The 14,223-nt window shown below is 43.1% G+C and overlaps 1 protein-coding gene across 1 annotated transcript in view; it reads right to left on the reverse strand.

The window, feature by feature from the left end:
- FBXL20 (F-box and leucine rich repeat protein 20) overlaps nucleotides 1-14,223 on the reverse strand; it is a 101,077-nt gene that overhangs the window by 43,120 nt on the left and 43,734 nt on the right. Inside the window, exon 2 of the mRNA XM_066627333.1 lies at nucleotides 10,311-10,372. Coding sequence (XP_066483430.1) covers nucleotides 10,311-10,372 — 62 coding nt within the window. The remainder of the gene's footprint in view (nucleotides 1-10,310; nucleotides 10,373-14,223) is intronic.

Genomic DNA, 14,223 nt, shown 5'->3' on the forward strand with positions numbered 1-14,223 from the left:
CCAAACTGATACTTTTTAGCCTTAAGGGTCAATCCAGCTTTTTGGATTCGTTGAAAATAGTTAAATGTTTTAAATGGTTCTCCCATGTCTCTGAAAACACAGCAATATTGTCTAAATATGTCACAGCAAAAGTATCCAATTCTCGCAAAAGATAATTCACCAATCTTTGGAATGTAGCTGGAGCATTTCGAAGTCCAAAGGGGAGGACTGTAAACTCAAATAGCCCATGATGAGTAACAAAGGCAGACTGCTCTTTGGCAGGTTTATCCAAAGAAACCTGCCAATACCCCCCTAGTTAAATCTAGGGTAGAAATAAAGTGGGCTCTACCTAGTTTTTCCAAAAATTCATCAACCCGAGGCATAGGATATTGGCTGGGTCATGTGACCTCATTTAAGGCCTGATAATCAACACAAAACCGAATTTCCTCTAATGGCTTATGAACAAGAACCACAAGGGAAGTCCAAGCAGTCTCTGAAGGTCTAATGACTCCCAATTTTAACATCTTAGCCACCTCTTTTCAATGCAGGCAGTCTGTTTTGGTGACATTTTCCTAGGTCAAAATGCAATAGGTGGGGAATCTCCTGTATAAAAAGAATGAATGGCTTTATCCATCCATCCAGGTTGAGTAGAAAATTGGGCCACAAACCTCTTCCCCAACCTCCGTACATCTGCCTTTTGACTGGGGAAAAGAAAGGAAGACAATATTATTTCCTCTGTCCTCCCAGTATCTTCCAGCCCATGTCCATAAATTGACTAGTTTCATTCAATGTTTCTGGGGAGATGTTAAACATAGACAACTCCCTAGGATAATACGGCTTAAGAGTATTCACATGATATATTCAAGGTTTGCGGGAAGTCCCTGGAAACTCCACCAAATAATTAACAATACCAAGACATTCTTTAATCTTATATGGACCTTCCTAAGCTGCTTCCATTTTATTCGCCCAAACCGGCTTCAAAATCATAATTATTATATTATTATACTTTATTTTTACCCCGCTGGTAACCTGGTCTCCTTCTTTAAAACTCTGTTTTCTGGTATGCTGATCATACCAAACTTTCTGTTCCTGCTGGGTATCCTGAATGTTCTCTTTAGCTAAAGCCCAAGCTTCCCTCAATGTATTTTGAAGTTGGTCCACAAAATCTACCACATTCTTACCTGAAAGACTAAATCCCTCCCATTCACAATATACCAACTCCAATGGACCCCTAACTTCTTTCCCATACCCTTCCGTTCAAAAGGGGAGAATCCAAGAGATGGATGTGGTTGTTTCATGACATAGGCGAATGCCTGCCCTCACTTCTGGAGCATCCTTTGAGCCCAGCAGAGGCCACAGACATCCATCCATGGCCTCTGCCGGACTCAGACTGAGTTGGGCAGTTGAAATAAAGCAACTTCCAGTTTCTCAATGAAACCAGAAGTCACATTATTTCAACTGCCCAGCTCAATCTGAGACCAGCAGACACTGCGGATGGACATCAGTGACCTCTGCTGGGCTCGGAGGACACCCCCCCCAGAGGTGAGAGGAGTGGCAAGCATGGGGCCTGCAAATGGGGGGGGGGGTCACGGACTCGATCCACGGATAACTGAATCTGCAGATATGGGATCCACAGATACGGGGGGCTCCCCTGTACTCTCCATTAAATTCCAAACTATATTGAAGATCCATATAGAAAAGGTATAATGACTAACACTTGGTCTGCAGTGTTTGTTTTTTTTATTTTAAACTTGGAGCTGCTTGAACCAACTGAGCAGTATAACATTCAAGTCTTCAAGGGCAGATTAAAAAAAAGGGGGAAGGATGACGATATTCAGAGAATCTGTCTTGGAAGACTCATAATTGTACTGGATGTGAGATCAGTTGCTAGATGATCCAGAAACACTTGAAAATACAAATGCAATTAGTTTTCCATGTTGTGCTCTCATAGTTCAGAAACTGCACCCATGCTGACAAACAGCAGAATAAAACACTTATAAACAACTCCTGCATGCTTCAATATTCCTCCTCTTCTCCTGCAGGATTTATTCCTTTTATAGTGTTTAGGTCACTCCCCAGTTGCTTCTTCCTGAAAGGAAATCAAGACACACTTGCTTCCTAAATGACATATAACTCTGTGTTAGCAACCAGTCTCCTAACAGCCTCTTTCTTCCCCTTTGTAAGTATTTTGCTACCAAGTTCCACATCATCCTGATTAAGACACAGATTTGTCAATCTACACAAAAGCGGGGCAAATGGCAACTTTCCAAGCATGAGATCACAAAATGCACCATCATACATCGTGGTTTAACTTTAAAATGTTCATTTTAGGGACCAAGCCAAATTAATTGAAATCTGTTTCTGTTACAAAGACACCCAAAAAGCCACCCAAGAAGCTGGGAGCTTACTTTGTTTCACATGAATTTATGAAATTCACTACCACAGGATGTTATGGCAGCCATGATCATAGATTGCTTTAAACGGGGATTAGAGAAATTAGGAGAAGAGAGCCATTAATAAATGATGAGGCATGAAAGACACTTGAACCCTTCTTGTTCAGGGATAGTATGCCTCTGAATACAATTTGATGGGGGGGGGGGAAACAACAGGGTTAGTGCTTTCATGCTCTCTGCGTGCAGGCTTCCCAGAAGCAGCTGCCTTCCTCACCAGTATTATAATCAGGAGGCTGTACTAAACAGGCACTTGGTCAGACTCAGCATAGTTCTTACAGAGAAATCAGCACCACTGCTACTAAAAACAATCATAAAGGTATAACCTGCTCAATTATTAACATACTGTATTCACCATCACAACTGCTAATTGTTCTCTATCAAAGAGAGCTGTTACAGAGAGTTCAGTCATTTCTGCTATGTGTATAAGTGTTCTGAAATGGTTTGCAAAGTCAGAAGGGATAGTCAGAGGATTGGAAGCAGATAGTTGATGCAAGTGTAGCTGTCAATGGGAAAATGGGACACTGTACAGTACAGGGTTGTCAAACTAGTTTCATACAGTGGGCTGAATAGCATTCATGGCACCTACTGAGGGTTGGAAGTGACATCATTAATCAGGAAGTTATGTCAATAAGCAGATGACCAGAGGTAAGCACTTTGTTCTCACATAGAAACTCGTTAGTTGCAAATGACAGAAGAGAAAATACACAAAACTTAATAATATTTTCAAGATATAGAAGAACTTAATTATCAGTCAGGCCACGCTCCTTCTGCCAAGGGATCACTTTGCAGCTCAGGTGCTCTGCTACTGATGCCTCAGCAGTAGCAGCACTGCTGAAAGGATGGCCCATGTGATAATTGGGCTCTCTCAAAGCCTCAGCAGCATCTCCCCCCTCTCAGTCTGCCCCTTCTCCCATAGAATTCCTGGACTTACGAGGCCTTCTGTCTCTCCCTCCTAGAGCCTGAGCAGAAGTGGCACTGCTGACAAAGTGGTGCTGGGAGACTCCAATTAACATGGGGGGGGGGGGTGGACAAAGAACCTTATGTCTGATATCCCTGGTTTAGTGCAACGAAGGGGGGAAGCTCTGCACAACTCCACTATGATGTGTTAACCTCATCAGACACTGCTCACGCTTTTAAAATCTTTTCTGTAAAACAGTGGTTCCCAAACTGGTGGGTCATGACCCACCAGCCAGGGAAGCACTAGCCTATGTACCTTTAAGGGGTGGGGAGGTAGCAATGCACTCCCCAGGATTGTGCTGCTGCCAGGGACAGGGCAGGGGTTTCACTACCTCCAGCCAGCGCTGGAGTCTTAGGAGGTCTGGGAGGATCTGGGGAGCCCTCTGTACAGCTTCCAAAGCCTCTGTAAGTCTATAAAAAAGAAAAAAAATGGGCCAGTTTCCTCTCAAAAACTGAAGTGCCCATTTTTCCTACTTTTCAGACCTACAGAGGCTTGGAGAGCCCTGCGGAAGTCTCCTCAGGTCTCTGAGGATTCCAGCTCTCGCTGGAGGTATGTGAAAAACCCCTCCTGTCCTGGGGGATCACATTGCTGCAGTGGTGTAGCTAAGCCATTTGCTACCTGGTGCAAAGATGATTTTGTAGCCCTTCCTTTCCGCAATGACATAAAATTTAATTAGTTAAACTGAGTCCTTTTATTTGTTAAAGTGAGTGAGAAATGTTAGTTAATATTTTGAAAAAGCAAGCACTTGTTGAAAGTTAGGATTGGGCCATAAATTGTATGAATTAAAACTAAATTGTGTTATTTATTTATTTATATGCTTTAGTTTTTTATTCTACTTTTCTCCTGAGGGGCATCCAAACAATGTGGGCACAATCCTAACCAGGTCTACTCAGAAGTAAATCCAATTTTGTTCAATGGTGCTTACTCTCAGGAAAGTGTGGTTAGGATTGCAGCCTTTATGTATACATAAAATAAAACTTTGAAATGCAATGTAAAAACCAGCAATAATCACAGGCATGACGGATGAACACACAAGCACACGAAATACAGTAATCAATAAATAATAAAAGCATCAATGAAACCAGCAGGTGTCAGATGCTAAAGACTAAAATCAGAAGATTTGCTGAAATAGAAATGTTTTTAGAGCTCACTGGAGGCTTCTTAAAAGGGGGAACCTGAGGGGCCCTCTTTCAAACCACCATTCCTCTTACTTCTGTAAGTGACCACAAATCTAAAAGGCTTATCTAATTTAGAGCCCAATCCTATGTCTACTCAAAAGTAAGTTCCATTGTGTTCAATGAGCTTACTTCCAGGAAACTGCGTATATACAGCTTGAGAGGTGCGGGGAGCTGGAGACGATCATTAGAGCCAGCAGCTTAGCTTTAGGAATAGGGATGGATGAATTATGAATAAATGATGAAATGATGATGACTACTAGGAGGCCAGGCTGGGCCCTGCTTTGGGCGCCACGTGCTGCTCCTGCTGTAGCTCACCTCGCACGTCTTGCGTGCTCCCCTCTTCAGGTTCCTGTGAACACACAGGCAACCCAGCCAGCTAGTCAGCTGAGAGCTCAATCCTATGTACATCTATTCAGAAGTAAGTCCCATTATAGTCAAAGGGGCTTACTCCCAGGTAAGTATGGATGGGATTGCAGCCCTGGTGAGCAACTTAGATTTGGCTGCAGTTGCAGGTGTGCAGTGATGGGCTAAACTATTGCCCCCCATGCAGGTTTGTGTGCTGCTGCTGGTCCCAGCGCTGTGTGTATGGTTTTCTAGTGTTGGGACTGGCAACTTAGATTGGGCTGCAGGCATGCGGCGGGCACCATGGAGGAGCAACAACAAGCAGTTCCATAGCCCATTTCTAAAATCAGGAGGTTGCGCATACACATCATGGCTTGTAACCCGTAATGGATTTTTCCTCCAGAAACTTGTCCAATCCCCTTTTAAAGGCGTCCAGGCCAGATGCCGTCATCACATCCTGTGGCAAGGAGTTCCACAGACCAACCACACGCTGAGTAAAGAAATATATAAGAAAGTAAAGACAAAGCCAGTAGCACAGTATAGAAGCTGCAGTAGCCCAGTATGATCTCTTAGGCAGGGATCATCACCAGTGACCACTGCCTAGATTGAGACTTCAGCCCCACACTTAAATGAACTGACAGCTCAGTTGTACTGCAAGAGACCATTCTTGGGTGTGTAGGAAAGCAAATGGATTCCAATTCTACTTCACTGCTGGCTCCATAATTAATCAAACTTCATGATGTTCCCTTTCCTACCACTGCCTTGTGCAATTGAGTGGATTGAATCTGTATCGAAGTTGTGGGGGCAAGAGGACGGGGGGGGGGGGAGAAGTGAGGAGCAGTATTGGCATGGTACTTCTATTCTGCCCCTTCTTGGACTTCCAGTACATGAGGTTGTAGAAAGGGCAAATAAGCCTTTAGTGTCAGGTGCAACACAGGATTCCCAATACAAAGTCATCACAATTAGAAACCACCCGTTGTCCACGCTACAGCAATTGAATGAGAGAAAAATAATGCTTTTCACTCAACACCTGCATACATGAGACGTCAAGACCTTCCTTGGAATGAAGGAACAAGGGAACAAAAACTTACACAGCAGCAGTGTATGAAAACACACCAGTCTTTGTCTTGCAGAAACTGATGCCCATTTATAAGGGAGTCCCCTTGATAAGGCTCCCTTTCAAAGGCTGCCCTGCCAATATGCATTAATGAATTTTCACAGTACAAACAAAGTTTCCAGTTCTCAAAACTATTACTTATAAAATTTAGTTTTTTATAAACTCAATTCTACTTATTTAGTTTCAAAAGCACAGTGTGACAAAACCCTGAATCCTTTTTGTCAAGTGAAATTTCAGTAGCCATGCTATTTTGCTGCCACAAGAGACCAGCAATTTCTTCAAAACTAGCCAATTTATTTTGTTACAAGCAAGAGTTTGCTTCATGATGTCTTCATCAAACAGGAAGAAGAGGTCTCAGGGCCAGTCTACATATTGCCTGCATGGAAGACACCTACCCAAAGCCATTCTATCATTTTCGTAATCTGAAATAACTGGATTGGCAGTTTTGTTTTACCAGTTCTCAAATCTTTCTTGCGACATTTAGGTCCACCATTTGCTCTTAAGAAGGTGACTGCAGCTGCTCACTAGCAGATATGCACACAAGCCACCTAAAGAAATTGCTGACATTTCATTAAGAAAGGGGAGGATACAACTAGCATAAGCTGTAAGCCTACAGAAAGATACGATAGGTTAGACAACCAAGAAGATGGTAGACTGAGCACAGGGGTGTTATGTTTGCTCTATTTTCAGTTTCATATTGAATAAATATAGTTATTTGATGTAGACTTCTGAGAACTCAGTCAGTGCAAGAAACATTTCCCATTTCTAGGTGCCAGAAATGACTGTCAAAAAATGCTCAAATTTTAAGCAGCAGAAGCAATCTTTTCTTTCCAAGGAATTTTTCAAGCCTTGATCTTGCATTACATTACAAATACAGGAAAGACCTAGTTGATTATAGTTCTCATAATTTCTAAGTTGAAAATCAAGATTTGAGGAGTTGACTCAACTTCTTCCGCAATTAGTACTTTGTCTAAATAAGACAACCATATAATCAATGAAAAATATCCACAAAGTGCAGTGGGTTACATTTATGAAAATGACACATGGATTTATGTTAATTTAATGGCTCCATAATTAGCCACAACCTTCTAGCTCAAAACAAACTTCCAGTGTCATCAGTGCTTGATGATAAACAAGTTTTCTATTCCTCTTCTATCTGCGTTGTTGGAAGCTATCACTATTATATGCCATGACTAAATTTTTTAAAACCATAATTTAATTGTTGATATTAATATTAATATAAGACGTTAGTAATAAATATATTTTAAAAATGCTACAGGTAATGTTTACACTAAATTTTTGCCTGTGTGTCAATTTCCAAACCACTTCATTTCTGCAGCAGTAAAGACATGTGTAATGGGAAGTAGTGTTTGTTTCCAGTGAATAAGATAGGTTTACAGTCTTACTGAACACAATGGGCTTACTTTAGTAATGTAAATAACACTATTTCAAACACATCTAGTAATGGTAATTTCAGCCATAAACTGGCAGTCAAGTTTCTAGCTTCAATGCAACCTTATTAGCAGTCATATTTAATCATTAGCATATTTATTATGACTGGGGAAATGAAAGGTGGAGTGCAAATATTTTACTAAGCAAAATGAAACAAAGGGTGTAATTCTAACTTGCGCAGGAAGCAGGCAGGCCAGTGGACTGCACAAGTTTGGGGCCAAAAACGGCACAGCCCGAGGAAAGGGGAAATGTTTCCCCTTAACCTATGTCACGCTGCAGCAACCCCAATCGGACTACTCTGTCCTGGCCCTGGACCTGCCTCCTGCTTTCCGCCCATGGGAACGCCCACTCCCTGCCCGGAAACACCTCCCTCCCACCTCTTCCCCGCCCTCCCCCCAGACTAAGTTGACTAAGCTTGTCTGATGCAACTCACCTCATCCCCGGGGCCCACAGCAGCACAGGGAGGCTGGCACACATCTGCGCGCCAGCTTATCTCCCCTTTGAGTGGCGCAAAAGTGCTTTACTGCACTTCTACAACACTCCCAGGCTGGCACAAGGGACTCGCATTGGGCCAAGTGCGGGTCTGGAATGGAACCTAAATCTGGAACACTTTACACATTTCCCTCTTTCATTTACCCGTATACGAAACCTGCAAAATAAACAATCATTATTCCTGTTTTTGCAGATGGGGAGCCGAGAAAAGCAAACTGACTTGCCCAAGACCGCCCAATAAGATTGCAATCTAGATTAAATCTGAACCAGATTCCAACTATAGTCCAATTCCCTGTCAAAAAGACATTTTTGGCTGTAAACCTAGATACATAATTCTGATTGCATGAAACCAATGTCCTGGGTATATAATTCTGATTGCGTGAAACCAATATCCGAGTTCTCAGGTATTGTGATTTGCTAATCATTCACTGTACTGGGAGATGTTGATTTAAAAGTACTATTGAACTCACCTAGTTTGGTTTCTAGTAAATCCACTGATAAGTGGTTCTTAAACTTTGAGGGAGCTTTACTCCCTCAGTAAGTCTTTGTGGGGGAGGGGCTAGGGCAGCAACACAATCCCCAGGATTGTGCTGCTAAGGGGGGCAAGGGGGGGTGCTTGTGACTTTCAGAAGGCAGGGCTGCAGCAGGATGTGCAGGGAGCCCTGCGCAGCCCAACACAGTGTTCCCTGAGGCTTGGAACTTTCCCTGAAAGCAGGGCAAAGCACTTTCGTTTTGCAGAAGGGGCTTTGCACCCGCTTTCAGTGAAAGTTCCAAGCATCGGGGAGCACTGTGCAGGGCTGCACAGGGCTCCCCACACCTCCTGCTGCCTGCTGCAGTCCTGCCTTCTGAAAGTAAGTCACAAGCACCCCCCTCATCCCCCCAAATGGACGCGATCCTGGGGATCACTTCCCTACCTCTCCCCTTCCCCTGCCCCTTAAAGGGATGGGGAACCTTTATACAAATTGCGTGACCCACCAGTCTGAGAACCACTGCACTAGATGCCTCAAGGTCTCAACTCTTCCTTTTCAGGAAATTTCCAGTCCTCATATATACAAGGATAACTTAAAAGAATCTGAAATATCTGCTGAAATGGTAAGGTTGTAAGTTTTGTTTGGGATTAATACAAGTAGCGATGAGAGGAATCTAACTTGCTTGTTTTTTACATTGCTTGTTTTTTACCTACTGCTATGAATTTGGGTGTCTTGATTACAATGAGTGGACCTATGCCCAATCCTATGGGCTCTGAGTACTGGTGCTGAGTTCCAGCGTCAGGTGTTGCAAATGCGCCATAAGACAATTCTGTGACACCCAGAGTGTATGAAGCACAGGTGCCAGGCCAGTACTGAACAGAGGCTGCACACGGTTAAGAGCTCCAGGCAGCAGTGAGGGCCTTGGGGAGGCAGGTGGAGGGCGGAGCGGGAAGGTAGTGGGACTGGCAGAGTCCTGCTCCATCATATCCTAACCTCTGTGTTGGGCTGCAAAGTTGGACATGGAGGTTGTCAAGTATGTGCCAGCAAAATATTATTAATTATTATTAACAGTATTTATATACTGCTTTTCAGCAAAAAGTTCACAAAGCGGTATATAAAAAGTTCACAAAATAGCTAGTACAGACTTGAGAAGCCGCATTGCAGGGTCTGAGGCTTTTCCAGGGTAAGAGTGAGAAAATCGCCTTCCCTGATGAGACCTTCAGCAGGCTCAGCAGTGCCACATGATACAGCGGAAGCCATTTTGGTGTCGATGCACCTGGTGGCGCTGCTGGGAATAGGATTGGGCTGTAAGTCAGTGACTTAGCAAAAGAATATTAATGTTCTTGCATGGCTGGATCTCTTGCCCCTGCCTTTGGAAGCCAATACCCTTCAGCTGGCAGGTGGGGCACAAAGACAGCTTGAAGCCAGTTTAAATTTTGGTCACAGAGAATTTTGATTTACAAACAGACTACAAAAATGTCAGAAGCTCTGCTGCTCTTTTTTTTCCAGAGGATATTATATCCTTTAGCATATCCTTTTGAACTTTTAACTGCTAGGGGGAATAGCAATTCACATAGCAATACTATTTTTGTAAGTGTCTATGGGTAATGTACTATGGGTAACCTGGTGTCCAACGTTTTCTGCCAGTGCTAGGCAATGTTGCATCTAACAACACTGACCTGATTCGCAGATCAAATAAGAGTCAAGAAGCACTTGCATAATTCTGCATCACTCAAAATTTGTGAAATTTAATTTTCTAGGTTGCAGAACTGGAATATATTTTAAACCTGCAGTCAAACTAAGGTTTCAGTCATGCAGATATTGAGAAAACTCCAGTTCTAGTCTTGAACAAACCAGAAGATGGCTTACCGAAGAAGTAGTTCTTTAGGAAGCTTTTTGTTGATCACAGCTTCATCGTTGTTTGAGAACATCTGCAACGAAAAAAGGCAACACCACACAATTAGCCTTTTGGATTTTCATTATGGATTGTTATTTCTCACAAAAGCAGTTAAGTATCACAGAAGGGAGAGGGAATTTAGCAGGCAAAAATCTGATGGACGCCATTTCATTGAGGAAAGAGCTACTTGTGAGGCAGTCTGAATGGGTAGCATGTAAAGAGTTTGTGCCTTGCATGTCTATTTTAAAGGTCTGATTTTGAAATACAGGCAGGACCCCATATCCGTGAATCTGCCCCCATCGTGTCCATTAACATTATTTAAATGCCTACCCCAGTGAATATATTCTTCCTTAACAGGGTTGCTATAAGCATACAAGTGGATGTTAATAGCTTTCTGTTAAGCTCAATCTAGTCTTTTCAAGCATTCAGGCTGCTGGGAGGTTGTGTTGCTATAAGCATGTATGCTTATAGTGATCCAGTAAAGGGAGAATATTTTCACTGAGAAAGCATTTAAATAACATTAATGGCTGCGCAGGAGTAGGGCTAGGGACATAGGGTTCCCCATATCTGCGGGAGGGGGGAGTACTTCTGGAATGGATCCCCTGTGGATATTGGGGCACACCTGTATACTGCAATCCACACTGGTCTTTTCAATTACATAGACGTCTATTTGAATAAACACATCTGGAATTTACAGTTATTGTGTATTTTGATGCATCAGCAATGGGCCACTGGAATCTGGAAAACCACAATACCTTGCTAGGGATCTTTAAGAGTTTAGGGCTTTTGCTATCGGCGCATATGGGCCTGCCAGAAACAGGCTGAGGTGGATCTGAACCCCAATAAAATGAAATTTATACTAGATACCTGAATGGATTTCTACTCTCCTCAAGAATAAAAACATTCTATCAGATCAGACTGACTGATAACCCTGAGGCATTTTTACCTTGCCAGGAAGTGTGCAGACTGCTTGTCTGAGTTATCCTGAACACTTTGCTCCACACGTACCCTGGTGCTTCACTGACTGAGTTCCTACTCTCTACTTGTGGCGTGCTATCTTGTGAGGAAGGTGCAGCATGCTTTGTGGCTGACAGTTGTACTTTGAGACACCAGGAACCATTTGTATTCAAGTCACACTGTTGGCATCACATTTCAAACTCAGCCCTTCAGAATTTCAAACAGAGCTCAGAAGTTGTTTGAAGGTACATGATGCAGGAACTGCACTAAAGTTAAGCAGGCCTGGATATGGTTAGTGCCTAGAAACCCAACATATGGTGCCTGGAGTTCCACACTAGAGATTAAAGGGAGCGGGGAGGAGAAATGTAATAAACAAAAAAACACACCAGATACCCTGAACTGGAAGTACTAAAGTTCAAAATGATATAATGATAGCACACCCGAAGAGCTGGCATTTGTCTTTTCATGATCATGGTTGTGTTTTCCACAATCAGTTGAGCAAGTAAAAAAATATTGGGCACAAAATTCAGCATCCATTTATTTTTAAAATACATATTATCTTGTGAAGATACACTTGAACACATGTGGGCAAGGGCTGATGAAATCTTGATCTCAGAAGGTAGATAAGCAAGGTTTACAGAAGACAGAAGGCAGAACTTCATACACTGCGCTTTTTTGCCTCCCCTAGCAGAATTGTGTAAAATAGGAAAACTGCCATAATTATACAAGTCACAAAACCTGGACCTTTCTATTAATTAATCCTTAAAGCACAGTCACATCATGACAGTGGTATAGTCTGGTTCATGGTACAGGGCAGCATGGCCAATGCCACTGCATTATATTTTTGCAAGGCAAAAGCACAATATACAGGTGTGCTCCAGTATCTGCAGGGGTTCCGTTTTGGAACACTCCATGGTTAACTGAAACTGCAGATACCAGGGAATTCCCCCCCCCCCCCGGAGGTGAAGGGAGCTCTGCTCCGCTTCACTCACCTCCAGAGGGTCCTCTGATTCTAGTTGAGGCTGTGCACATCCATCTGTGGCCTTGGCTGGGGTCAGATTGAGCCTTGGAGTAAAAAAAGTCACTTCATTTTTTTCAACAAAAAGTGTCCTAATGCCTTATAAGGCACTAAAAACACCACTCTCACTTTTATGAAAAATACTTTTTTTTTTCTTTTTTTTTTACTTTAAGGCTCAGTCTGAGCCCAGCCAAGGCTGTGGATGGAGATGAGCAGCCTCTGCTGGGATCAGAGGACTCCAGAGGTGAAAGGAGCAGAGCTTCCTTTGCCTCCGGTAAGGGGGTAGCCCTGCAGACCTGATCCACGGATAAGTGAATCCGTGGACATGGTATGTGCAGATACGGGGCCTGCCCTGTATTAAGGGCAGGAGGTCTAGTCTAGAGGGTAGAGCCTCCATTAGCGTGAAGATAACATCAGAAGGTCACCAGTTTGAGGATACCAGCAGCTCCCTGAATGGCTGAGAATGGCGAGACCTTGAAGCAGCTGACAAGCCCAGCTGAGTGATTCCACCTGCTCTGGGTGTGAGCAAGAGCGTCTTGACTGCCCTCCATGCGAGAGATGGAGCTGCTTGTTGGCCTGCCTGGGAGAACTGGAGGCCAGAAAAGAGACCAAACCAGGAAGATCCATTCTGAAATGTTGTTGGTTCTTGAAAGAGAAAACCTCCATGATTGTAAAAATCCCCTTGAGGGAGTTAGAAATGCCTGCCTACGTAAACCGCCTTGAATAAAGTTAGAGGAGTAATCCGATGACCAGAAAGGCAGTATATAAATACCTAGTTGTTATTATTATTATTATTAACCTATTTAAATAATGCATTCATGTTGCACATTTCAATGCTCCACATATCTTCTCTTTTATGGTTATGATCTATTTCTAATTGAGGTAGTAAACCAGAGACTGAGCTATGCCACGTATGCCCAGTGGCATAACTAAGGGATCTGGCACCCAGGGAAACAAAACTTTTTTAACACCCCCTGAAGTGTCAGAAGCCCTGGGGGCCAGATGCCCTGAACACCCCCAACAGCATTCAGGAGGTGGTCTCAGGTGCAGGGAGGCTGTGCAGAAGATCTGCTGGAGGCCTTAGAAAGGCACTTTGTTTCCACTAAAATTGGAAATGCCTTTCTACAGTCTCCTGCAGGTATTCTGCAGCTCAGGGAGGCTGCACCCAGAGGGATGGGTTGTCCCTCAAAGCATGGCACCTGGGGCTTGTCCCTGTACCCAAAAAGAGGCGACAATGCACACAGAAAGCCATCATGTTAAGGATGAAGCTAGGCTAGTACTTCATCTGACAAGACATGGTTACATTTTTCTCTATTTGGGGAGAGAGTTGTATGGAGAAGAATGCAGTCGCACAAGACCCCACCTACAGTCTGAAGAATTACAGCCCAAACATAACTGCAGTCTAAGTGAGAACTAAGCTTAAAAGGTGAATTGTACCAACAGCAAGTCTAATAAATAGTTAGATTTGGTTGTCTGCTCAGTGGTGCTGGGCTTTTAACATTATTTTCCAGCCTGCACTCCAAAGACGGAAAATTGGCAGAATCTGTGGAAGTTTGCAGGGCATGTGTCAGAGAACAGTCCTGTATTTCTCTCAGTCTCTGCATTTCCCACTTCACCTCCCTACTTGCACACACACTCGTCAGTAAGGATACATCTAAAGTTACTATAGCTACACAATTTAATATTCTAGGATTCCTACACAGATGTATACGCAATTTACAGATGAGAAGGGTGTATATAAAGAAAGACCAAGAACTGAAGTTGTAAAGTCAAATTGGTTGGCCCACAAGTTATACAATTAAAAAAAATCCTTGTGCAGTATATTAACATTCTACTTGATCTGTAAAAGAGACACATGCCTTGATAGTAAGGGAAATAGTATACACCAGCAGTCTTGAAACTGGAGACTG

The sequence above is a fragment of the Tiliqua scincoides genome, chromosome 5 (genome assembly GCF_035046505.1).
Source record: "Tiliqua scincoides isolate rTilSci1 chromosome 5, rTilSci1.hap2, whole genome shotgun sequence".
In the NCBI taxonomy this organism is placed as follows: Eukaryota; Metazoa; Chordata; class Lepidosauria; order Squamata; family Scincidae; genus Tiliqua; species Tiliqua scincoides.